Raw genomic sequence first — 27,359 nt, forward strand, 5'->3', positions numbered from 1 at the left:
TGGATGGATGGATAGTATTATTTGTGTTTAAAAGTTGTAATGTCTCTCCACTGGAAGAAGACACCGTTCACCACTTGTAGATAAAGTCCTAATGCATAAAGTGTCCCGCTCACAGAGTTCTGTGCACAGAAGCAGTTGATTATTATGCAATGGGTCTTTCTAGGCACGTACAAAAACAATCAATTATTCAACTGCTGAGGGTTTAAGCTTTTGAAAGTCTGATATTCATCCAGGTTTTTTTATTATTGATTTTCAAAACTCAATAATACAGGAACGTGGATGAAAATCAGGTTATACAATTTTTTGTCGTGATCATTAAAACACTGACATTTCCAGATATTTCAAAAAATAAAGGAAACCTCACATTTATTTCACCCGTGTTAAAGTTCATCGTCTTCCATCTTGTGTCCTCCGTGCTCGCTCCTCCTCCAGGCCCTGCAGTCCCTCTCCCTGGCTGACTCGAGGCTTCGCCAGCGGGGCACGGTGCTGGTCAACGCCTTGGGCTCCAACACCTGCCTGCGGAAGGTGGACCTGAGCGGCAACCTCCTGGAGGACTCCGGGGCCAAGATGCTCAGCAAAGCCCTGCAGATCAACACAACTCTCAGGTGTGTGTGTGTGTGTGTGTGTGTGTGTGTGTGTGTGTGTGTGTGTGTGTGTGTGTGTGTGTGTGTGTGTGTGTGTGTGTGTGTGTGTGTGTGTGTGTGTGTGTGTGTGTGTGTGTGTGTGTGTGTGTGTGTGTGTGTGTGTGTGTGTGTGTGTGTGTGTGTGTAAGTTTAATGGGCGCAAAGGAGGGATTTCCTTGCAGATCAGAGCCCACTGTTACACAGCAGGATGAGCTAAGAAAGAAAGGGGTGTTCGAGGAAAGATGAAAGAATAGGGTCGGAGAGAAAATTTCTATGTTGGGTATAGTATGAGGAGATCATATACTGAGGTTGCTGAGAGGCAGAACAGTGGGTTCAGTGCATTGCTTCAAAGATCAAGGAGGGGAAAAGTAAACCATGTTGGAGATAAGAAGGTAAGACTGAGCAGTTGGAGGGATAGAGGGGAGAATTGGTGCAGGGAGGGGAAATGGCCTTCAGGCATACAATGTATTGCACCAGAAAAGAAGAGACCGAGTGAAGATGTGTGTTTTTGGAGGTGGAGGAAAGTGAGGAGCAGGTGAAAGCGAGGAGGACAGAAGCGAGACGGGGGGAGGGGGTGTCGGAGGGAAGTATTAGGATGGTGGAAATGGTTGAATATGGACTGGAGATGGAGAGAAGTTACGAAGGGACGGGAGAGGGAGACCACCTAAGGAGCGGGATTTGGGTTGAGCTGATTGAATTTCTAGGACAGAGCGAGTCGAGGGAAGGAGAGGAGATGGAGGAGGAGGAGGATGGATGAGAGGAAAGAGGGGCCTAGCATGACTGATAAATTAGAAAGGAGTCAGACAGTGTGGAGTGTAGGTGGAGCATCTGCACTGTGAAATAGCAGAAGCTCATTAGCTGCAAGGCGGTTGTTCGTGCATTCTTAATGTTGCGATATGGACTCGTTCGATGCATGTAGCAAAAAAAAAAGTTCTAACAAATGTCTTGTTGATCTGTCTGTGATGTGTTTGTGCAGATAAGTAAGGCAACTGTGATGCTGTGTGTGTGTGTGTGTGTGTTTTAAGGAGGATCAGAAAGTGACTCATCTACTTCTTCTTCTTCCTCCTCCTCCTCCCCGTGTCGGTCTCCCCTCTTATTTCCCGCTGGTTTGATCTCTCTCAGGAGTGTGACGTGGGATCGCAACAACACCACGGCGACAGGCTTCCAAGATGTGGCGAGAGCGCTGGAGCAGTAAGATGAACACAACACGCGGCAAGAAGGGAAAAAAGGGTGGGGGGGTACACACATAAAACGGATCACTCACACACCCACATGAAAAGCAGACAACCATCTCTGTACAATGTTTACTATTGCACAGTGTTTCATCACTTCTTTGACGTGCATGCCAGTCAAACTGTCATGTTTTTTTTAGAGCGTGTGTGTGTGTGTGTGTGTGTGTGCGCTGTACACGGGTGTGTGGGTGTATTTGCGTATTAGGGAATTGGAGACAACTGTTATAAGTGCCCTGGGTGTTTCCTGTTTGTTCTCGTTAACATCACAGTTCTTCCTGTTTGTTATTGCAAGGGTAACATAATCTTTTCTTCCCTCTTCCTCTCCGCCTAATAGCAACTTCACCCTTCAGTACATGCCCCTCCCCCTCGGTGATGTCACTCAGGCGCACCGCAGCGCCCCGGAGAGGACGGACCAAGCCCTGACCAAGGTGAGAGGAGCTGTTGTTCCTTCACTTTGTGATGTCTGAATTTGCACCGTCATGTTCTCAAAATCCTAATGACCACTGGGACGATGATTCGTGGTGTTGATGAATGACTGTAATTTGCCTGTTCATTAGAAGTGATGATTTCATGCGGACGTTTTGATAGATTATTAAATAGCTGTTGTGGAAACCCTGCACGGGATGTGTGCCATAAATACGTTTGCATGAAAAGACAATTACTTTTCAGAGGCCTCTGAGTATTTGGGTTGCAACATCTAACCAGTGCGATGCAGAAGAGATTGCAAATGCTTCTGTATCCAGTGATCCACTGACGACTAAAGTTACAGTGGCTCAGTTTATGCTGTATTCAGAGAGCAGGCAAGCTTTTCAGTGTTTCTCCATTTTCAATAATGTGAAAGAGATGCTCTAGGTTAAGAGTGATTGATAAATGTAACATTCCCATGGGGAACAATATTATGAATAGCACAAATGTCATGACCTATTAGTGTAGATATACCTTTAACACCACCAATCAATGTGATGCACTTAGAACTGAAACAATTAGTAAATTGACAAAAAATTAATTGGCAACCAACTTGCTAATAAATCAAACATTACATCGATCAATCTTTTCAAATGTGAGTATTTGCTGCTTTTATTTGCCTAGTGTCATAATACTTTGGATGTCTTTGGGTTGTTGACTGTTGGTCAGACACAAAAAAAGAAGTAAGAAGATGGAAGCTTGAGGGTATTGTTCTGGGCATTTCTCACAATGTTCCAGAATTCTATAGACCAAACGATTAATCAAGAAAATAATCTGAAAATGAATCTATAATTAAAATAACTGTGTTGCACTGCAGGGCCCGTGTTCACTACCTGTTTGTGTGAAAGTTTAATGTGGTAAACTTGGGTTAATCATAGGTCATTAGTAAAACAAGGGTGTTAAGGCTTCTTTTTTTTCATAGAGGTGTTGATTCGGTCAGAGGTTAATCTCTGCTGATTCTGTGATGGCAGCTGCATGTTAGACGACAGGCAACAAGCAGGCCGTCTTTGTTCATTCCTCTTGATCATGTGACCTGGAGAACATCTGCGATTCAACCTTTGTGCATTCTCACCTGAAAATGTCACACTGGGAAGTGATGGATTTCTTTCACAGCTAACATGCCGCTACTTCCTGCTGCACCGCACACGTGCTCCGAATATCGAACATGTCCTCCCCGTGTCGAAGTGCACGTTCACATTTTTTTGTTTTTTTCGATCACATTGGGGCCGCCGTCTGTTCATGTGTCCATGTGCCGTTATCTGGCTGTGTACATCAGAGGTGCGCTTTTCATACAGCCAATCAAAACGCTTCATTTCAAGCAACATTTGCATAAAGCGTTGACCTCCTGTCATTTGCATGACAGTGACATTTACTGACAGCCAGACCGCCGCCTACGACAAAGACACACAAGAGAAAAAAGAGCGTGTGCAAACATTCGACTGGATACGTGTCTTATCTTGCACCATGACGTGTTCAGATCCATAAATAAGTCTCCATTAGTGTGCTTGCTATCACTCTAGATCCTGGATGGTGTGGTCCTTTCTGTCAGTACCACTGCTAACTAAATGCCGTTTGTCACCTGGCTCGTAAGCTGCAGTTAACAGAGCAAGTCTGTTGACATCGCACGTCAAACTCCCGTTTCTCTGAAGGCTCAGCTGTCAGTCACTCTCACACAACATCTCGCCTCCCCACAAGCTCGGAGGCTAAAGGAGCATTTGAGATAGATCTCCAGAAACAAAACAAAAATAAAAAATCAGTATATTTTTACTTCAGTCGAACATGTTTTGGCTTTAAGTTATTTCTAGCATTATAAATAGATCTGCTGTGGAAGTAACCTAATGTACCATTTTCTGGTTCTTATCTTAAGTGTGTGTATGAATATGTATGTGTGTGTATGAAGCTTACACTTGGGTTGAGGTTCTTGTTTGTCTGCACATTGTTTTGCAAAGCTCTTGAGTCCACCTTTCTTTGCATAAGATAATGAAGCAGGGAACACCACCTCTTGCTGAGTCAGGAAAATAAATCAAAGGCATCCCTTTTATTTCCGGGGATCAGAACTCTCCTCAGTCTCCTTATTACCATGCAAATAGCCCTTCCTCCCGTTTCCTGCGCACTGTGCTTGGTAAACACCTGTCATCACCAACACTCCTCTCTGTTTTTCGTGTGTGTGTGTGTGTGTGTGTGTGTGCGACAGATCCAGCGTGCCCTGCTTAGGAACAACCAGACTCAGCGTTTCTCCCAGAAACAGGCTCTCCGGCTGCACCAAGGCCTCGTCACCAGCACTGCCGAACAAGTGCGTGTCTGTATTTTGTGCACATACTGGTGGAAGAAGTTTGTGTTTTTAATGTTGGTGTGTACCGTTTGCATACGATTACGTGCATTCAAGTTTGTTTGATTTGCGTCTTACGTGTGCGCAGGTGATGGAGCGTCTGTGCGTGCGCGTGCAGCAGCAGTTGTGTGTCCTGAAAGGCAGCGAGGAAGGAGAGGAGGTCCAGACGGCCAGGCAGATCCTCAAAGAAGCCCGGGACTCGAGAGCTGTGAGTGGACTACCGCTTTATATCTCGTGTGTGTGTGTGTGTGTGTGACATCTAAACTCTGACTCGTTTTATATCTAAAGATGTGAGATACAGAAACTTAGGAAGTATGTAGTTTGTCTAGTCAATTGTCTAAAATTGTTAAAATATATAATTTATATTAGCAATGGATCACATGTCTACTTGTGAAAGGCTCGTGACAAACCCTCAGATATTTATCACCCGACTCTTTGCAGCTCCTGTCAGCTCTGCGGATCGTTAAAACATGTTTTTTTGGTTTTACAGCCCACAACTTTACTGTTTGGTTTCATTCTCACGGGTCTCACTGCTGTTGTTTTCAGCAACAAAGCTAATCAACCCACTGGATGCTCATCATCTGATGGCAGACAGACAATGTCAGCAACTAGCTTGAGAACATATTGGAGCATTTAGCAGCTAAAGAGCCAATTCTCTCAGAAGTTAAAAGGAGAGCTAATGTTGGACTTATTTTAGGGAGTTGTACTGCACTTGAGTGTTTCCATTTGAAGCTACTTTATACTTTACATATATTATATTGAAATATTGTAGACTTCACCCCATTCCGTATACGTGATCGCTTTCGTGACCAGTTATTTTGCAGAATAAGCTTTTTCCCTTTATAAGGGGTTAATAAGTTGTAACTGATGACTTTATTAATGGTTATATAATTATTCAATAATAATTGATATGATAATATTTATAGTAGATCCATTATAAGCAATCAGAATAACTTTTAGGTTGCCAGGTTGTGTTTTTCTTTAACGGTAGCCGCGGCGCCACCTCTTGAGCTAAACCACAGTTCACAGCTCAGTTTGTTTTGTATCCTGGTTTAAATTAGCGCAGCACACACATCTCCCTTTTCTTTATCCCTTGGATTAAACTCCTTGGATCCCGTCTCATTCACCAAATGAACTTTTCACCTGGGATAGTTCACAGAAGTGGAGAACTCTCCTTCTGTCAACTCTAATTAGACTAATGACTATTACTCACACATCAAAGGAGACTCCCAGGTGGAGCAGTGTTCCTATTTAGAGCCGTTTCTCTCTGTGATGGAGCTGAGCTGGAGCTAGATGGGCTACAATAAAGATAACCAAATGTAGGTAAAGAAACAACAGCAATGGGATATTTTTAAGAGCTGATGGCAATACAACTTAGCATAATTAGCACCTATTAGCTACAAATTCAAGATTTTGAGTTTCCTGTACCTTTAAGTTATAATAAGGGTCACAGGCTTCTCGCTGTCTAATGAGACAACATCAAAGGTTAGTGATCTAGAGAGATTTTCCACAACCTGGCAACCCAAAATGTGTTAATTTACATCAAAATAATTTACAAATTGGTCCACAAAACATATCAGCTCCTAGATTATGATGATTTTGTTATTGATTAAACCAACTGAATATAATGTCGTCAAATAAGCTCCACCTGTAACTGTTACTATAACAGCACTATAATAATAATCCAACCATATATTACATAGAATATAACTTTCAGAAGCGGGACATTCTGCTTAATGACAACATCCCCTTTGACACTCGATCGTTCCTCCACCGACGTTAACCTCTTCTCTTCCCTGTGTGTTTGTGTGTGCATCAGCTGTATCCCTCCCTGTGTGAGTTGGCCCATGTGTTGTCAGTGGACGGCCCCGTCAAGCAGCGGCTGGACGCTCTGGCTGGAGAACTAGCCAAGGCTGCCGACAAAGAGCTGCAGGTATGTCTGTGGGGGGGGGAACTGTGGCCGTAATCGCAGACACCAGCCATTCCCCGATGCATCCGTATTTTAAACAGTAGTGGAGCTCTGGACTAGTTGCATTTAAATTGCCCATTAATGGCGCGTGGCTGTGTGTGTGTGTGTGTGTGTGTGTGTATATAGTGCAGGTTTGCTGACTTCAAAAGAAATGTAGCATTTAAATTCACAGCAACAGTTTAACATTTCTTTTAGTTGCATTCTGTTCCCGTCGGGATTCAGCAGCACAGCGCAGTCGAAAAGATAAAAAAAGCAGCACACCCCGAGGAGGACTCTTGGATACTCTCTGTTGAATTTCAACTTACTTGAGAATAATTAGCATTTCTGTTTGTGCTTTCAAATGTTTGCCGTCACGCAGAAGGCTACATTTTTAATTGGCGAAGGTCAAGATCAATATGCAATAATTCACTTCATGCGCAAGTGTCCAACTTCGGCGTGAACTGACGAAGTTGGATCTGGAAGAAGGCGGACCGGATCGTCTGAATCGTTAGTAGTTGATACACGGATGAATGGATGCTGCAATGCACATAAATAAAAGATGACGACAAGTCAGAGCAAAGGAACTGGGTGAAAAACCTAAGCGAGCAGATAAAGAAACACCGTGCATGAATAATGAAATGCTTTGGAACCAGAGAATCCTGAATGTGTATGTATTAAGAATGTATTAGGAATGTGTGTGTGTGTGTGACACGCATGTCTCGGTTCAACCGTCTCCAGGTGGTGGTGGACTCGATGGTGTCCCTGTGCCACGAGCTGTGTCCAATGTCCTGCTCAGCTGCCGAGAGACTCAGCACGCCTCTCTCGTCCATCTCCGAGCAAGTATCGATCCCGCGCTCCGCCATCCGCAACGCCCTCATGGAGAGAGCGGCTGAGGATATCAACAGAGCGCTGGAGTAAGAAGGAGGATGAGTGAAGCCGTTCAAAGTCGAGCCAAGGTAGTGACTTTCATTCTCATTCCATCCTCTGTTTTCCTTCTCTCTCCTCTTTTCAGGGAGGTGAAGTTGTCTGTGGTCTCCTACCTGACCAACTCCATAGTGGATCAGATTCTACAAGAGCTGTACACCACCCATAAAACCCTGGTACTGGTAATGCCCCCTTTCTGCATGACTTCTTTGTAGAAACGTAGAGCAAACCAAGACTGCTAACCAAGCAAAGACGAGTATTTCACTAAATGTTGAACTATTCCTTAATGTTGCTCAACATAAATCTGCAATTCATAGTTTTGAGGGCAGAACAATGGGCCAACATGGCGGCTCGCACTGGACTCTCCATAGAGACGCAGCACAAGCCGGTCAAATTTCTAAGCCACTAATATTTGGATCAACTCTCAACTGAAGCAAAACAAAGATATGAGATCAAACTGCAGGTTTTTCGGCACTTGCGATCCATTTACAGCGTCCGCCGCCGTATTTCAGTCACTAAAATTCCGCCACATCCATGTCAGAGCTCCACTTCGGCGATGTTTACATCTATGTTGTGGAGCTTAGGCTTGTCTCCTTGTCAGTTAGTGCATCTGCATCAACCATCCGGCATTTTGGCAAAATCACTCACTTCGTAAGCAGAAGACAGCATTATTTTGCCCTCCAAAAACTATAAATGTCAGTCATTTTGGGAGGAAAGAGACCAAATCTGTATAAATGTACTCACAATCACAACCCTTACATTGATCCAAACTCCACCTCCAGAAGTGATTGACAGGATGCGGGCACGCCCTCTGACTTCTTTTCATTGGTTGGATGGTTTCCACACTTTGAGAGGATCCATCACCGTTTCCAAGTCTAATACCGTTCCTTGCTCCTCACCAAAAACAACTTATTTATGAATGATGATCCATGAGCAACCTACTGCCGCTTCTACAAAACCATTCTCTGGTTTGTGCGGTGTGTTTGTGTACGACATGATGATTCAGTACATTTTGTTAGGCAGTATCTTTGCAGAGTAAGATGAGTCACGGATTAATCCGAACACACTGAATCTTTAAAGCGTAAGCAGAAAACATCAGTATTCTAAAAAAAAGTGTTTATGATCACACGCACTATTGATCAAATGTTGCCAGATAAGTACAACTTTGCCTCCAGCTACTTCAGTGCAGTGCAGAGATTTAAGTGAGCGCCGTAGCGTCGACTAGGAAATGCCTCCAGATCACACTCAGAAGTCAAAGTCAGCACTCGAGAAAATTATAACATTTAAGATTCAATTTGGTGAGTTAAGAACCGGTAGCAGCAGAAGCTCGTTATTGGTCCCCTACAGTATGAAAGACCATCTGTAAAATGGAGCACCCATTCAAATCTGATGCCTTGAATGCTTGAGCTTTTTAGCATCTTCAAGCGAAGTAGGCACTCTTTTTTTTCAGCTGCTGTGTCATTACCATATCAGGGTGAAGGGTTGTAAGTATCGAGCAGCTTTTCTGGGAGAATATTGCACTCAGAGACAACAAGACAAGTGGATTTGTGTCCGTTAAGGACGTGATTGGACCCCTGCGGCTTCTCCTCTCCATAAAATTGAATTGTTTAAAATGAAGCCGGTGGAAAAAGATGCAAAAAAAATAGACTTCTGGCAATAACACTGCCTCGCCCTGCTCTGTTTTGCATTCCATTCAGCCCCTGTGTCGTCGATCTCATTTTCGTTTTCTCTGTTTTGCTGCAGTGCGAGTTTGTCCTCTATCATGCCTCACTTTGCTTTAATAAACAAGATATTGCATTTTATCCATATTCTTCATGGGCTTCGCAAAACTATAGCAAAGTATCCTCTGCTTTGATTGGGAGCTTCTTGTGTACAGCGGCGGACGCACTTGGCCTCTGAGATTGAGTCGAAGGATATTGTTCCTAGTGTCATCCTGGCGTGTGTGTGTGTGTGTACGTGCGTGTGTTGCATCAGCTGAGGCAGGTGTCTCAGGTGAAGCGCTGGGATGACGCCGGGACGGGGAGACGCACTGTCAGACAGTCCAGAATAATGGAGTCTCTGGATTTTCCTGATGAGGACTTTGGCGTCAACCTGGGAATAGTAAGTGACATGCTGATGATAATCCAGAGGTACACATGTGTAGGATTATTGATTATTACCTAGCAGTTGTTGGATGACAACAATTGTGATTATCAGCTGATAGTTTAGGTCGAGTGAATTCACTAGTTTCAGCTTCTGAAATGTGCATTGCTACTTTTCTACTGTAGCAAATCCTGTGAATTAAATACCATTTGGATTTGGGGCTATTGAATGGAGAAAGTAAGCAATTTCAAAATGTACACCAGGATGTCCTGCTGCATCAGGTCACATTTCTTGCGAGCCAGCATGGTTTTCTGGCTATTCTGACCCACAATCACCTGCACCGCAGATAAATGAGCAAGAAGGAAGTTCAAGGTGCAGAATTATGACAAAATAGTATATCCCAACTGAACGCATACTGCATGGGGCAGCAGCAGTGTGTACTAAAAGCAAAAAGAAAACATTATGCGATTTGGAACGCAGCTCACATTTCCCATAATCCCTGTAGCTTCCCACTGCAGAGAAGATGCTGATTTCCACTTCTTCGCACCGTCTCTCTCTTCTCTCTTTTACTGAAGAGGATAAACATGTTGGAAGTAATCTTCTCATCATCTTTGCTCCACTTTTTCAGGAGGAACAGTCCTTAAAGCAACCAAACCGATTTCCTCTGAAATACAATCACAGCATTCTTTTTTTTTTTGGTTGTTAAGGACAGTTATGGTTTAAAATATACTGGTAATTTATTAATGTCGAAATACAATACGTAACCCACTTATTCCCTTTGCTTGCTTTGTGCGTTGTTGTCCCGTCTGTGTTCAAATATTTAGATGTTGTCACGGGGTGTGGTGGAGGACTCAAATAGAGACAAGACTAGAAGTTGAGTGAAGCAGGTATTTAATGGATAAAGAGATCGGAACAGGAACTTACAGGAACACAAGAGGGAATCCACAGACGAGACAAGAGACGAGGGGGAATGAGGCAGGGCAGGCAGACGGGGAAACCCGGGAACAGGACGAGCCAAACGGGCGGGTAGACGTGACAATGATCTGGCAGTGAGTGGGTGTGTGACTGGGGTTTAAATAGTGGATGCAGCAGAGTGAGCCGGTGAGAGTAATGAGCTGACGAGGTGGGTGTGACTGGCAGGTGCACTGAATAAACTGATTAGGTGAGTGAGAGATGGACAAAACAGGATAATGGTGGCAGAGCTGTGACAGATACAGTGTTGGAAATAAAGTCACTGCTCATTATGCATTTATCTCCTTTGACAAAAGGACACAATGGCTATTAAGAAGAGGAGCTCCCGAACTAGAAGAATCCGTCCCGTCTCCACCCGACAGAGTGAGTTTTTGTGCCTCGACTCGCAGGCTCAGGGTCAAGTGGTGCTTTAACTTTTCTCAGTAGTGACTGTGTTATTAACCAGTGTATGCAATCTTGCATGTGATATCTTAATATTGGAGGATTAACCCTTTTTTAAGTGATAGCATGGCCTTCTCTGTGATACAGCCTTCAAGCCCAACTTGACATTTTTGCCCCACTAGTGGTGATGGTCTAAGAACAGCAGTGTCTTCTCCATTTCATCCATTTTCTGCCTCACAGGGCCACTAAACTAAAGGCCATGGACGGTTTTCACATTTGTCTTCTCATATTTGTCTATGTAATTGAACTCAACATGCTGTATATTAATATGCAGTCTACTGTAGGACAGAATGTGACCTATGAAATCATTTATTATTTTGTCTCGTTGTAGGTCTAGGTGATGAGCCCAGTCCCTCTCCTACCCCCTCAGCCCCACCCCACTCTGCCCCTCTTACCCACTCGGCATCATGGGAGTGTCTGTCCACCCTCCCGACCAACGGCTCGCCCTTGCGTCACGTGACCCACGTCAGGCCTCGCCCGCCGCGGAGACACAGAGCGGGTCACCCTCCCCCGGAATCTGTAAGTCGATGGCAAACGGCGTGGCAGTGACCTTTGACCTTACTCTGAGCTTCAGTTGGCAGGAAGCGGCTTTCCCTCGAGCTTCTTGTAACGGGGGAAACTCCAAAGGGCAGTTTCTCCCCCATGAACAGATTTGTAGCTCTTTTTTTTAACTGTATGGCATCTGGATCTTTTTATGGCACCTGGAAGGTAACGTTTTTACTGCGCTAGTGGCACCACTGTATATGTTTAACTGCCCAAATTGTGGATCTCACGCTGCAGCATGATGTTCAGTCCGTGTGTTTTCACTAACGAGCTTCAGAGGCGCGTTGAGGTGAGAAAGTAAACCCGAGATGTTTAGTTGTCAAGGGTTTTTTTTTATCTCTTGCATTCTTTGCGTGAACTGTTGTTATTTATCTCGTTTTCCGTGCCGGTGGCACTTTCCAAAAACAAGTTCCTTTTTAAAGTAGGAAGCTGTCGCATGCGTCTCTGTGACTCGATTGTTAATCATGCGCCGCCATGTCTCTGGGGCCGCCGGGCAGGCTCTAACTTAGCGGCTTGTTTGTTTTGAGACTTTGTAAAAGGGCTTATTCTAAATCTGTACAAACTCAGGGCGGCGTGATGAGGAGTCGTTTTACAAACAGACTTCTGTCGGCGCTGGATTTGGTTCTGCCAGCAAGCCATTTGAAATGATGATACCTTTTGTCAGCCTTTCAGTTTTTTGTCGACATGGCAGATTGATCATTGTTATCCTGTTGTTCTGTTTGTTTCCTGTTATGTGTGTGTGTGTGTGTAGCATAGTTCGGAGAACGGAGGAGTCAGTATGCTGGAGGATGGACTGCCTGATTTCTACAGCAAGAGAGTTCTACCCGACAGGTAGCTCACAACGTCAGCTTGCACATTCAGCCAGTGGTTTCAAACTATTCCACTGATGTACAGGTGGCGGTAACGCTCCAACAACACAATGAAGCAGCAAAGCATAGATAAAATAAATACTAACAAAAACTAAAATAAGATATATTCAGACTGAGTTATTACACATATGAAATAGGAAATATGGACTGTTGATACAAGGAGGATGCAGACTGCAAGCTAGCAAACATGGATGTAAATAAAGCACGTTTCAAGTTTATAAGAACAGCTGGCTTTGCAAATATTTTATAAAGAAGGAAAAGCATTCAGCATGATTGTTGGACAACTTAAGGATACACACATTGCGTTCTGGTGAGTAACACTGAATGTAGACAGAAGCTCTCTTTATTTACGAGAAAACAACAAAGGGCACAAAGTTAGCGACGAGCTGGTGGATATCGTGGAGAATTTAGCAACTAGTGGGAACGGTCAGCAGGTGGCCATGAACAGGAATCCAAACAAATGCCTGTGTTCCTCAGCATCCGCTAGATGTGTAAATGCACTGCTTGCCATGTCGAGTTAAAATATGACAATATCTCCCCACCGCTGCCACCAAGCAGGCAAAACAATCATTTGAATGCACGCTTTAAGTCTACGACTCCAATAACTTAGGATTCCGGGGCAATGTGTTGCCACTCAGTATGATTATTGCCCTGCAGTCAGTGACTGAATCAGTGTCTCCCAAAGCCTCCAACCATGAAGGAAAAAGGCAGGATCATCACGGCCTGTCTTCCTAAACCCTGACTGATCGTTTTAATCATAATTATGGGATCGTCTTCTCATAATTATCATATAAAAAATGTTTTAATTGCAATATGCTAAACTCTAATCACGAGACACTGAGTTAGAATTGTGATGAATACAATTCATATTTACGGGAGAACGCTTCTGAGTTTTTGTTTCTCCCTTCGGTGAACGTAAATGTGTTTCAGTAAAACCTCGACAGGTAAATGATATGTTAACGTTGTGTTTACAGCTTGTTTTCCCCCCCAAAAAAAAATCAATCATTGCAGGTTTGAAGCAGCACTTCTTCACGTTTAATTTTAGGATGTAACCAAAATAAGATCTATTATATCTTTTAGGAGAATTTTAAAACTGTATATCTTACAGCATAAATAAAAGTGAAACTATTAAAAAAAGACTAACATGAAATACTCCAACAAGTGTTTGCCAAAGAAACACAGTACACTGGGTTAAGACTTTTAGGTTGGTCTAATGATGAGAACACATTCAAGGTCGGTTTTAAGTTAGCCATTTATTAGCAACGTACTTTATTTGGCTCATAAAATCGTTGATTTTAGATTGTAATATAATCATACGTGGCTCAAAAAAGAAGTTGAAATTAAACAGCACTATGACTCCCCAAACCACATGGAAATAGTAGTTCCTAAATGGTTGGGTCACATGACGGTGTGTGGTTAATGCTCACCAGCAGTGCGTGAAAAAGAGTCATTGAGGCAGCATGAACTGTGCCATAATGCCTTCTGTCACATGTATTAAACCATCTGCACAGGCCCACTCAGAATGGGAAAAAAAACCAACATTATGGTCAAATGGGTCATTAAGATAAGTAACACTTATATAGGATGTACACTGGTCAATAATGGTTGATGGCTAATTGGCATTAATGCTACAACTGTCCTTTATCTGCCTGTTCTTTTACCAATAACTCTCTCTGATTTCCCCTCCTCTTTCTCTCCCCTTCAGTCAGTTGTCATCCCTCCATCAGGGCCAGTCGCTGAGGAGGAAGAAAAGACGCAGCGTCTTGTCCATTTTCTCCGGCTTCCGCAAGAACCGCAACTCCACCATCTCTAACCAGGACTCGGAGTGAGTACGCTGCACCGGGGGCCTGCAGGGGAAGGAGGGGGGTTGAGAGGAGCATTTAAGTGCACAGACCCAGAGAATGAGATGGCTGTTAAATGAATCCAGCGGCGGGCGTTAACGTCACTTCATTGCGTCATGAATATTTCAATGGAAGAAAATATTTCGCCCTTGCTTTTGAATTCTATGGCATTGCATGCATTCGAGCTGCCGTTGCATAACGGCACCGGGGAGGAGAAAGTACAAGGCGGAAGACTTCTTTAAAAATAAATGACACAGATTAATAACTGTGGGTGCAGAAATGCACTCTTTGTAAACGTCACCTTTTTAAAAGGAGTTAGAGTTGCAAAAGAACGGGGAGAAAGAGGCACTCAGTGAGAGCTGCGTGTGAGTTTCAACCGACTGAGGTGCTTACAGATTGAACTCAAAGGAAATGTGACTAAACACTGGTGGCACCGGTAATGTGTTCGCCTGTGCTGTTGATCCACCGTGCTGCGGCGCTGGAGTTACACTCTGTGTACACAGCTGTGTGAAAGAGGACTACAGAACAGATGTGTACGATGTCGTGTTCTACCTGCAGATTATTCACCTGGCCGCCTCCTGCACACATTCCTTTCGTCTTCCTTTGGATTGTATTTATATTATTTTTTATTTATTGTCTTTATGCCTCACAGGGATGCACGACGGAATGCAGTTGTGCTCCATTTGCAACTCAAGAAAAGCATGACAGACGAAGCAAAACACAAACGGTAGAGCATGTCTGTAGGGCATTGTTTTGAATTTGCTTCAGGAGGAATGTAGACGGCGGCAACGAAAACACTTCTCTGGGCAGATACTATGGCTGACATTTTAACATTTAAAAACTCGACATCAGGAAAACATTGTCCATCAGTTCTGCGCTTTCTTTCGCTCGCTGTCCTGCGGTTCGCCCATCAAGTGCTGCTTGAAACGGAAGGCCACGATTAGGCCCGTTCTCTGTAAAGATGTGGGCTCAACAGTCATCGACCTCCCGTTGCTGGGTTCGCCCTAAAGTCTTATTTTCTTATTTTCCAGCGACCGAACTTCAGACTGCCAGGAGTAGGCTGTGTAGCGGAGCAGCCTCGGGTCCTAGCTGGGTTAGCTTAGCTTCCATCTCAGCTCTTCTCCCTCTCATCCCTGCCGTCTTAATACAACAGCAAAGATTATTTAGTTTGTTAATAATTACAGATGAATGCACACTATATTCATAACATCGCAAGTAAGTCGGTTAAAGGGCAAGTTAGATCACCGAACACTTCCTCGCATCATCCCGTGCCTCTCGGGTCAAACCTCAAACTCATAAATACTCATCAAAATCTTTTTTTTTTTTTTTTTCTTTTTCCGCTCCAGCAGCACCTCAGAGAACGTCTACTCCATGATTCAGCACTCTAAGGAGGCTGGGAAGCCCGAGAACACTGTTCCTGGAGCAAACGGGACCATGCCTTCACCTCGGCCCGTGCAGGATGTGCCTGTGCATGGGATGAGGGCTGCCAGTCCCTCCTGCCTCATCCAAAGACAGGTGCAGTGTTCGGGACAGTCGTAGTGAGAAATCCAAACAAATTCACCACCGACGGTGAATCCTGAAGCAGCTCCGAGGATGCTGCGCTCCAGCCAACTGTGACCTTTGAACTCGTGGCGACACTACGCGAGCGTGTGTTTGATTTACAAATAGCCAAAACATTTTTGGCACACGTTGCATTGTTCCCCTGCGGAATAGTGCAGCAATCTGTTAGTAGTAAATGCAAATGTGCAACGATTTCATGACACAGTGCATCGCTGTTCCCAGTCTTTATCGGTGCGGGACGTGTGTCGCTTGTCAGAGATGTGGCCTATTTTAAATCTCTGCTCAAAGTCCACGGATCCTCTCTGAGCCTTGAGAGGGATAATTAAATTTTCGTATTAGTTGAATTCACTAGAATTACAAAATGTTAATCGTAGCCCTCACTCTTACCACTGCTACCACCAGACTAGTTAAATGGTTCAGTGCATCATTGACAACAGGGAATCCTAGACGGTATATTATAAGGTATGTGAAGTCGGATGACTTTTCTTCAGGTTTGAGGGCTCTTTTTTTTGTTTGTGGTTGTCCAGTCCACAGACCTGGTCAGCATGGTGTACAGCTGCATCGGGGCAGAAATCGAGGACTCTGATGGGAGCAGCTCCTGCGACATCAAAGTGATGGACCAAGATACTGACGGAACGACCGCCGTCTCTGACGCAGATCCTCGACCTAATGGCCACGTGGCGTCCTCCGAGCACCAGACGGACAGACAGATGGAGAAGGGCTGGCAGGAGAGGATCGTTCCCCTGACAGACCCGCGGACTGACACGGAGGACAGAGAGGACGGCGGCGGTGGGAGCAGGAGCGCGGTCCCCTGTGGGCCGAGGCCAGAGCCACCTCCACAGAGCATCAAGCCCAGTCTGGCTGTTATGAGGCAGAGACACCTGCAGGAGAGTTTAGGTACTGCAGCTGAGACCACAAGCAAAGTTGTATTGCAGTTGTTGTATGATTGTTCTGGCTCAGTTTGAACAACAGAGTTTCAATGTGCAAGACTCCTCATACAAACAGCCTAACGGACTTTCTAAATGTTACTTCAAGTACAAAACGCTGAACAAACACAAAATGTAAAAACATTAAATCATATTGCTCAAGCATATCTAGTTATTTTAGCAGCTTTGCAACATAATATTTACACACTGTACAAACATCACCACGGTGGCAAAACAAATCCCATTTATTTCCTTTAGTAACTGTCAAAGCTCTGCCATGGACTGAGTACCAGGAGTTTGAGTTGCAGGAGGGTAAATTGTGGTTTAATTGTACAGTATATTACATTAAAGTTGGAGCTCTCTCTATTTTACAGTAGTTGATTGCATTTTCAAGTAAAATTTAATTTCTTATGTTTGATAAACAGAAACGGTAAACTGATGCAGTGACGTTCAATCACATTTATTACATGAATATTAAAGCAGGATTAATGTAGTGTAAAGTCATAATACTGTCGGATAGATAGCGATGCTTTGGTTTAATTACTGTAAAATGAAGACAGCTGGCTGGCTCTGTGTAATTATACGCTTTTTTCAAAATCCATTTTCTGATGTTAAAATGCAGCATGTGGCACCTTTTTTAAATACCTCAACCGATTATAATTACGAGCAATAATATAACATTAATGATGAATTACCAGATCTGCATGTAGTACAAAGGAATGTATAGATGGCAGCTAACAATACTGGTTCACAGTGATACATTTTTGTAGCTCTGCTCTGTGAACAGTTAAAAAAACAACAGCTCTCTGGGGAAAGAAGCTCAGAAGAAGCCACATGAAGAAGTAAGGAAACCACTACGGTAAAATCAAAGATGGATCAGCGTCATTAAAAGAAGATTTGTTCAAGACAAGTCTGTCAAAGTGAGTTTAATGAGAGACAACAATACAAGCAGGCGGAGGTTTGATTGGCTCAGTCCCAAAGGTACGCTGTCGCAACCTATAAGGGCCTTTACAGAGAGACGGCCATTGTTAAGGGCTATTGTTGGTTTCAAGTCTAGACTTCGTAATGAGCAAAACTACAGACTACACTCTGGCTCAAAGGGAATTAAGAGATTAGTACAACAGCTCGAGGCCAGAGCAGGTCATCCCAAAACATCAATAAAAATAACCTTTAGATTGACAATAAAAATTGGGCTGTTGCCCAGAAGAGTACGCTTTCTGATTGATAAAAAGTGAATATATGATTGATAATGGCTGCTGCAATTTTTTTTTTTGACATCAAGGACAACCCGTCAGCGTGTAGCCATAGTATATGAGCATATGCACATGCGTAGTAACAAGGTGCCAGCATATTTTGCATATCCTTTTGTCTCAAAGTTGTAGAAATCTCTTAACATAGAAATGTAAAGCAACTCTCATACTTTTGGAGCTTTATTTTGTACTTATTCTATTGTTTTTGTTTGGAAATGTGAGCCCCGACTACACTGGGACTGAAGTCACAGCCATACGTATAAAGCACAATTACAGTGTGGACCTGCTCCTCAGTGTTGAGACTTGAGGGCTTTTAACTGTACAACAAATCTCTGTCGGGTCTTCGTACGGCCTGTGCTGACTGTGTTTTTGTCTCACCAGAAGAGGCGGGAAGGCTGCAAGGAGAAGAAGACCAGAGTGAAAGGAAGAATGACGAGAAGCCGAGAGCGCGAGGGCCAGAGGGACAGCGTCCTGTGCTGCCCAATAAGGTATGTGTACGGCATGTGAAACAGACGGAGGAAAGCATTCACTGCTGACTCTCTTTGACGCGTCACATAGCACACCAACGCTGCGTTCCTCCCGCAGCCCGGTCTCGACCTCTCAAGAGACGACGCCTCTCTGGAAAAAATGGCCATGGCCTCTCCCAAAGCCTCCCCCGTGAGTCCAGGTGAAGAATCGACCGATGACCAGAGGAGCTTGCCTCCTGCTCAGCCAATCATCGAAGAGGAGGGAAGTCAACCAGCATCGGCCAAGCCGGGGACAGAAGCAGCCGACCCCGTCAGTCAAGGTGCTGTAACAACTTTACTTGTGATGTGGTCGATAACGCATGATTAAAAAAAGTGGCGTGTAATCTTCTTGGATTTTTTTTAGTCTGAAAAAGTTTCAGGTCTGTTATTGCTCTGTATCGTCATTGTAGATGTAATACAAATATCTGAGTTCTACTAGTTAGAATAAAGTGGCAACATATAGAATACTGTTAGTTGATGATGACATCTTCAAGGCCATTTCGACAGAATATGATCAGATGATGATTTTTATGACCGTTCCCCCAACCAGATGAGGAAGAAGGTCATAATGGATTTCCAGCAACATCGCGTCCCACCAGGAAGTCCAACTCGTTTGACATAGGTATGTCTGACGCCGTGGTTACCCTAATCTGTTGTGCACACATTAAGATGAACACAACGTGCATGTTTAGTTCTACGCATGGATGTCTGACACAGATGCACATCTCGCTGTTTTTGTTCATAATTCATAACAATGGCGCAATGCCTTTTGTTGTTTATTATCAAAAGACGGCAGCGCGAGTCTCTTATTTGATGTGCTCCCATGCCCGTAGAGCTTCCTGGCTGCGTTACCGCATTGCTGCTTCACCCTGCAACCCCTATTCTGTTCCCACACCCCACTCTGTGTGTGTGTGTTCTCGTGCCATTTCCCCTCAGGCATGGAACGGGACAGCCCCTACGATCTGGAGAGGTCCTCAGATCACAGATTTTCTGTGAAAAAGACCCGTTTCCCCCAGCACAGAAACAGATCTCTGGACTACCCTGCTGGGACCAGGTGTATGTATCTGTTTCACTTCCTGTCAATATGTGGGGTGTGACAACCATGTAGCAGGAAGAGTTTGCACCCTTGAGTTTGAAAAGATTTTTAGCTGATATGTACAGTTTTAATTAAAAGTAGACTAAAGTCAGTGACAAATTCAGTTTCTGAAGTCAAATAAAAGCCAAATAAGAAGGTTTGTACAGCTTAATTTGATCATTTATTTTTTGAAAAAGCTCAACTCAACATGGATGAGTCATACCCAACATATTGAATGCATGCTTGTTCTGGTATTTTTTGAATGGCTGAAATCCTAAAACATCATTTAAAGATGTAATTTGGCTGTTTCCCAGAAATGTCTCATGGCAGCCGGATCTGACGCTGCCTGGATAAGCGTGCTATTAAACCAGAACCCTTAAACAGATAAATCACTCCTGAATTAATTCGAGCCGATTCCTTTTTGATACTATGTTGCATTATTGAGATAATTGGCAGCCAAGTTGAGCTGATTGGTCATCAGTTTCTAAACTGAGCTGTTATTGAAGATGAAACCCCCGTAGCAGTGGAACTCCAGGGGCACAAGCACTGCTAATTGCCTCTGTAATACAGAACTGTATATCAAAAATAATGCTGTATGGGACGAAATTACAATCACTATGAGAATCATAAAAAGGTCCACATGTCAGAAATGATGGCATAAAAGCCAGTTGTGTGGAAGCTGCGTGGTCCTCTGGGTCCTCTCTGGTTACATTTCAGACAGGCCGATGCATCGAGCAGAGACTTCATCATCTGGACAACAGGCACGTTGTCACATTTGTGTTTCCTGTACACCAGTGATTTCTTAAAGTGGGGTCTGGGGACCCCCAGGGATCCATGGCACTCTGCCAGGGGGTCCGTGAAAAGTTTACAGATTCATTCCTTTTAAGTTATGATATAAAGATGTGTATCTCTCTAATAACTTTCTCTTGTGGTGTTCCTTTGTATTTCTAAAACTATTCAAATAAAAAAATATATGCTGTCAAATAATTCCAAGGGACATGCATGAGAGGGTCTCGACAGTCCTTGGCTGACAAAATGTGAGAACCTTTCCTGTACACGGTGAAATCTAAAGACTTGAAGTGTACGGACAATTTATTTGTTGTGGCCACCTTGGGGCAGCAGAACAAGCTAAAAGCAAAGAAGTGGGCGTGGTCACCGTGACGTCACCCATTGGTTTGTGGACTACTGTTTTGAGGCCTTGAGTTCGGTATTTTGTCCGTCGCCATCTTGGTGTTTTTACAACCAGAAGTGAAACCCGAAAACATATTATTAGGTGACCAAAAAGGTACAATTAAGTTAGATAAACAGAACGTTAACCCTTTCACAGTCTGTTTTCAAAGACGAAAAAACAGGCGGACAAACCTGTCAATCACAGTAGCCCCGCCCTAAAGCACACCCTGCTTTATGGTCTATGTGACTCTAAATGGACCATAATTTACTAAATGAACATCATGTGTAAGAAGACTTGAAACTAGAGATTGAGACCATAAACTCATGTTTACAATGTTTACTGAGGTAATAAATCAAGAGAGAAGTAGAGTCATTTTCTCATAAACTTCTAAACATCCAGCAAACATAGAACAACATTAGTATTAGTATTACCTGATGAATGCAAAACCAATTTTCATTCCATTTTAGCATTTGCACCCAAATGCTCTGCTCACTAGCTAGCTCTGTCTTTCTGCTGTTTGGCACCAAGAAAGTAGAGTACAATAGGTTTATTTATTTAGAGTTGTTTGTTGTTGTTTTTGCTGCAGCTGTCTGCTCTGATTTAATAGAAGGTTGTCAAGAGCGGAGTTGCGTGCCAGAAATCCAACACAAAGATTCCAAATGGACCGAAAGGCTGTGCAGAGCTTATTAGGGCAACTGCATTAGTTGGGGGATTATTCTCTGTGGGTTTGGCACTGCGGATGACCCCCTCCACATAACACACAGTCATTTGATCTGTTGTTAATGTGAGATATTGATTGGTGCAGCTTTAATCCTGCTATATCTGGATTATTTAGAGTGAACAGAAAGGACCTTATTAAAGTTGATGTGGTGAACTTGTCAGGAAACGGTTGCCTATTTACAAATGGAGCACATACGCAGCAGCATTCTGATTCAGCCGGAGTCGCGTTTGTGTTCAACTGATGAATGCAGGTCCAATACTCGCCGTCCTTCTAGCTCTGCAGCTGTAAAGGAAGTGCAGCTTTGGGTGAATACTGTTTGTCTCTACTAGTGACACGTTGATAACGGAAAGACTGCTGTTGATTGGCTGAGCTTTGCAGTCGTGTAATGACACTGTATCTGCTCCTTCAGGTTATGAAAGCCCCCAGCTGGGTAACAGAGACGTGTTATGACGTTACCAGTGGACTAGAGGACATTTGCTGGGCAGAGACGACTGGAACAAGGAGGACTGGACGGAGACGAGCTTTTAAAACCGTGTGGACTGAAATGACAAAGCTTGCAACAGCTACTCTTTCTTTTTTTTTCTCCTTTTTAATCCATGTAAACATTTGTTGCTGAAAATGCATGTACTGGTGTGCTTTCTGTTCGGTTGCACTTTCTTTCCTCAGGCACAAGGAAAGCTCTGACCTGCAGTCCATACAGCACACAGTATTCAGTGTCTCTCCAGTGTGCTCATCATGAACCGTTTTATGCATTTGTGCAGAATAATTGAATGCGGTCGTCTCATCCCCCTCCCCGTCTCTTACTGACAATCTGTGACTACTAAAAGTGAGTTTGTGCTGTATTTATCCTGACGGAGATGTAAATGCCGACTATACAACTGCACTAACCATTGTGGTAACTTAACCTGTTAACAATCATGTTTTTAATGGTGATATATCATTTAATAACTGTGTAAGTATGCTTCTTTTTGTTTGTTGTGTATGCTGACATTGATGATTGAGATATGTGTTCTCATGCACTTAGCACTCCCATCTCTGCAAGAGTATTTTAAGTATCCCTTACAGTTTGAATCTGATTTTGCAGGCCAGGAAAATTAGTATATTTTCTAAAAATGGATCTACAAATCAGAATAAATAAAATTGACTTTACACAAGGAAATGTGTTGCTGAATGTCATGTTTATGAGATGATGATTTTGCACATGAGGGTGGGTTCATTAGTCCTGGGGTGTACTACTGAGCCTTTTGAAGACAGTTGTATAACATTTCGGTTTGTTTTTTAATAATTGAAACAAAAGAAATGTAACATGTTATTGAAGTTTAGAGAGCCTGGCGGGCGGATTTTCCATTTTTACAGGCAGGCTAACTGTTTTACCTGTTTCAAGTCTTTAAAGTGGACATATGCTCATTTTCAGGTTCATGCTTGTACTTTGTGTTACTACTAGAACATATTTACATGCTTTAATGTTCAAAAAAACACATACTTTTTGTCATACTGTGTACAGGTATATTCACCTTCTGTCAGAAACACTCCGTTTTAGCGCCTATGTCTTTAAACCCTCCTCCAGAAAAAGCCCAGTCTTCTCTGATTAGCTTGTGGAAAAACGTAGTATCTGTTTATACTGTCCGCTTGGAGGACGCGGTAGTATTTTTATGTATTCATTTAGCCAGGAGGGTCCTATAGAGATAACGGATCTCTTCTCTCAGGGAGTTCTAGTCGGCAGCTTAAACAGTTTCTTAAAGAAACAATTTCAAATCTTAGAACACGCAGAGTACAAAGAGGCAACACAAGGGAAATAGTGCAAGAAGAGGAGCATAACGGCCATACCAGCAACCTGAGTCAACATAATATTTCCTTTAGGGCCGTTTGTAAAAGCCCTCGTCAAAGAAGAGTGCGTCTAAAGTAAGGATGTGTTGCAGCTCTCAGTCCATGCCCAGGGTGCATAACATCAGAAAGCCGTGTTACCCAGCTCACAGCGCACCCTGGGGACATTTAAAAGATCTGAATTGTAGATTTACTGTAATGTTATAGTTGCTGATATGACAGGATAAAATGTTTGATGTATAAGTATGCCGTTTGCCTTAATGACTTTGGCAATAAACAGCAACATGCATTTTTCCCCTCTGGTAAAGAGAGGACCATCCTGAAGATAAATCTTCTCATTTAACTATCGGCAATTAAGTACATTTCCAAAAATGTTAAACTACAGGAGCTACAAGGTAGGACCTTTGAACCCTTTGTTGCTTCGATTTTAGCCATTCTTTTAAAAGTCTGTCTCTTCCAACTTTATGGAAGTGCAATAGTAAATTGGTCGGACACTCCAAAAAAAAAGACAGAAGAAAACAATATTCTTGTCTCAGCTGTATGATGATGTGTGAATGTAAATTAAAAAAAACAAGAGCTTTTGTTAAAATATATATTTTAAATCTGGACTGTTGCTGTCTCTGAGCAGCAGATGGCAGCAGAGACTGAGCGCTCCTCTCCTCAAGCCGCCTGCTCACTGCTCGTCGCTGTCAAGTCATCTTACCCTGTTATTACCATAAACACGGATCCCGCCACTGTGGCTGCAGTAATGAAGGCAGAATATGCATACGGGGGGGCGTACAGCTGTTGTGATGTTGATGTGATGCTTCTAGAGGAGATCAGCACTGACGGTATAAGCATGCTCATTAATTACACCCCGTCTCTGGTATGTTTACAGCAGATTAGGCCAATACTGCAGGCTCTCACTCGCGTGCTCTCTGTGTGAGATCAGGACCTGGACCGTCTGTCGGCTGTTCCACACAATGACGGGCCCGTTTTTTTTATTTTTATCCTGTAAACACGAGAAGCGTTTTGATTGTCTCAAGTGTGGGGGGGGGGGTGTTGCGTTCACATTGGCTGGGTCACCGGAGAAGCCCGGTCTTTGTCTTTCCATCCACAAAGAGATCCCATCACGCCCGCGTGCCCTGCTGAATGTTTCATTACGGTGCATGTAAACCTACGCGCTTCGCGCATGCATAATGTGCGCTCATTCATCTTGATGCGTATCGGATGGTGTGAGACGTACGTGCGCTGCGGTATCTGCGTGGTTTTCCCAACAAGTTCGCTCAGAGTGTGTGTGTGTGTGTGTGTGTGTGTGTGCGTGCGTGCGTGCGTGCGTGTGTGCGCGCGCGTTCAGCACCAGCAGATGGGTCAACAGCAAGCCACTTGACTCGCTGTGTCAACAGTGGAAGGCTGGTAATGGGGTTTCTGTGAGACCTGCTCCGTGGTGCAGCTATTGAGCAGCACGAGCCCATAACGAAGCCTGACACGGGATGGGGTTCCACTGTATGTGCAGTGTGATGCCAAGAAATATGTTTAACTTCTTTGTTAGGTAATATAATGACTGCACACACAAAAAGGATTTCACTATAGTGTCACCACAATGATAATAATAGCACAGTATGTGGCACATCTCTTTTCAAACACCTATGCCCTACTGCAAGCATACAAGCAGTTTATTTAACCTCTGTAAAGGCCCCCGTCATTTTTTGTCTGCCCTTATTTAACTCCTATATGCAAGACATTCATATTGTGGTTGAAGAATCGGGATGCGGGCTTGTATACGGCTACACCTTAATGAGGCAGTGGGCATTTTATGAGCAGCAAAGCCGGATGCTCCAAATTCTTTTGATTAACAGAAACATTTTATTTTTATTTTTTCGTCTTTGTTTGTGTCTCTTGGGCAGCTTTGCTTTTCTAATTTTCTTGTGGCGATCTGTGCCATGAAAGAAAAATGAAGCTTGAAGTCAAGCAAGATGGTCTGCAGCTTGATTTAAAGCTCGGGGAAGCGGACAAGACTCAGGAATGAAATGTGTTTTCATGCAACAGAGGAGCTGTGTTTGTCATTTAAAAGCTCCCAGCCAATGCCTTCATTTGGACTGTGCCGACCAACAGACAGATAACAGAGTATAGCTCTGATTATCACATTTGAATGTACTGTAAGGACTATGCTGTGGTACACATTTGACTCCAAATGACCATGAAAAAAAAATGGACAAAGAGGCACAAAGCAACTACAAAGAGGCTCATGATGACCACAAAGAGGCTCATGATGACCACAAAGAGACTCATGATGACCACAAAGAGGCTCATGATGACCACAAAGAGGCTCATGATGACCACAAAGAGGCTCATGATGACCACAAAGAGGCTCATGATGACCACAAAGAGACTCATGATGACCACAAAGAGGCTCATGATGACCACAAAGAGGCTCATGATGACCACAAAGAGGCTCATGATGACCACAAAGAGACTCATGATGACCACAAAGAGGCTCATGATGACCACAAAGAGGCTCATGATGACCACAAAGACTCATGATGACCACAAAGAGACTCATGATGACCACAAAGACTCATGATGACCACAAAGAGGCTCATGATGACCACAAAGAGGCTCATGATGACCACAAAGAGGCTCATGATGACCACAGAGACTCATGATGACCACAAAGAGGCTCATGATGACCACAAAGAGGCTCATGATAATAATTACAAAGTGACCCAAAACAACAACAATGGACACAAAATAACCACAGAGACAAAAATCATGCTTATGTGTAGGAGAGGTGCAGGGGGCTTTTGTATGTCTGTGCCCAGGGGCCCCATTGTCTCATAATCTGCATATGAGTCTGACAATAACTCTCATAAATGGGCTAAATGGTCGTATAGAATATCGGATTAAATAGCAATTTTGCCATTAAAAAAAAACAAGGTCCTTCTCACATGTGACAAAGACAATCAAACTGCCTAAACACCAACACAGTTAAACTGCGTCTAGGTCTGAGCCAAAGAAAATAAGTTGAATGAAATCTTAAGTAAAGAGGTAAAAATGAAACACCAAAGTATGGTTTACATCATTTACTACCTTGTGATTTGCAAGTGCCTTCATCATTTCAAGTGTTTATTGTGAAAAAACATGTTATTTTTCATCCATCTTTTGCTGTAAATCAGCAAAGAGGTGACAAACCCATACACTTTACTGCCTCCATTTTCCTGCCATAGCTCGGATTGACACACTTTTATTTCTCCCTTAGAAGAAAGAACGTGACGCAACCGAGCGCCGCACTCTTGCATTCCTCCGGCTCCATCCTGAACTCTACGCGACTGAGACATCTCCCACCAACGCAGCTGTGGCTGTGTTTTTCCCTCTCAGGTTCATAAAAGGCTTCTATTCATTTTCGCATCCTATCTTTACGATCTGAGGAGGCGTGTTTGACACTCTCCACGCAGGCCTCGATGGAAGCAGTCATTCATCCTCCATCCTTCCTTCCTCGTCTCTGCCTCGTCTGCTTCGCTCTTAATGCTCTCTCACTCACTCTCACACACACACACACACACACACACATACCTGTTTGTTTTCCCTGAGAACAAGGGAGTCTCATAATACCCACTGCCAGCAATTATTGGAGATTAAAGTGTGTGTGTGTGTGTGTCTAGGCTTACAGTCACTTGTGTAGGTGTTTCAATGTGTTTGTGTGCTCTTCTGCTTAGGTGTGTCAGTTTGTGTGTGTGTGTGTGTGTGGGTGTGTAAAATAAAGTGATAGTGAGGTCAGTGTTGGAGGAGGTGAGTCAGTGTTTAGTGGGAGATATTTTGACAACAAATCCCTCGAGGGAGAGAGGTTGACTGAGGTAACCCAGCCACGGGGGAGGGGGGGGGGGGGGGGGTTCAGACAAAGTACTGAAGTTGCATACTGAAGATGCACAATGTGGCCAAAAGTACGTGGACAGTCGAACAAAACACCTCATGTAATTTGTAGCCATGCCAGCGGCGGGACTCTTGGGATGACAATGGCTTAGCATCTGCCAGATGGATTGGCACAAAACTGTCTTGGTCCCCAGATGATGAATCCTTA

General features: G+C 43.6%; 1 protein-coding gene across 1 annotated transcript in view; it reads left to right on the forward strand.

Annotated features, from left to right (window-relative positions):
* The window catches only part of carmil3 (capping protein regulator and myosin 1 linker 3), a 67,215-nt gene extending 45,287 nt beyond the window's left edge, over positions 1 to 21,928 (forward strand). Inside the window, exons 21-40 of the mRNA XM_076097964.1 lie at positions 433 to 605; positions 1,746 to 1,814; positions 2,190 to 2,283; positions 4,515 to 4,613; positions 4,738 to 4,857; positions 6,469 to 6,582; positions 7,336 to 7,511; positions 7,610 to 7,703; positions 9,496 to 9,621; positions 10,872 to 10,938; positions 11,348 to 11,535; positions 12,311 to 12,390; positions 14,134 to 14,253; positions 15,616 to 15,784; positions 16,357 to 16,726; positions 18,387 to 18,493; positions 18,591 to 18,792; positions 19,062 to 19,133; positions 19,448 to 19,567; positions 21,888 to 21,928. Of these exons, the coding sequence (XP_075954079.1) occupies positions 433 to 605; positions 1,746 to 1,814; positions 2,190 to 2,283; positions 4,515 to 4,613; positions 4,738 to 4,857; positions 6,469 to 6,582; positions 7,336 to 7,511; positions 7,610 to 7,703; positions 9,496 to 9,621; positions 10,872 to 10,938; positions 11,348 to 11,535; positions 12,311 to 12,390; positions 14,134 to 14,253; positions 15,616 to 15,784; positions 16,357 to 16,726; positions 18,387 to 18,493; positions 18,591 to 18,792; positions 19,062 to 19,133; positions 19,448 to 19,567; positions 21,888 to 21,928 (2,601 nt within the window). The remainder of the gene's footprint in view (positions 1 to 432; positions 606 to 1,745; positions 1,815 to 2,189; positions 2,284 to 4,514; positions 4,614 to 4,737; positions 4,858 to 6,468; positions 6,583 to 7,335; positions 7,512 to 7,609; positions 7,704 to 9,495; positions 9,622 to 10,871; positions 10,939 to 11,347; positions 11,536 to 12,310; positions 12,391 to 14,133; positions 14,254 to 15,615; positions 15,785 to 16,356; positions 16,727 to 18,386; positions 18,494 to 18,590; positions 18,793 to 19,061; positions 19,134 to 19,447; positions 19,568 to 21,887) is intronic.
* The last annotated feature ends 5,431 nt before the right edge of the window (positions 21,929 to 27,359 follow it).

The sequence above is a fragment of the Anarhichas minor genome, unplaced genomic scaffold (genome assembly GCF_050575085.1).
Source record: "Anarhichas minor isolate MPS153535 unplaced genomic scaffold, ASM5057508v1 ptg000024l, whole genome shotgun sequence".
Taxonomy (NCBI): Eukaryota; Metazoa; Chordata; class Actinopteri; order Perciformes; family Anarhichadidae; genus Anarhichas; species Anarhichas minor.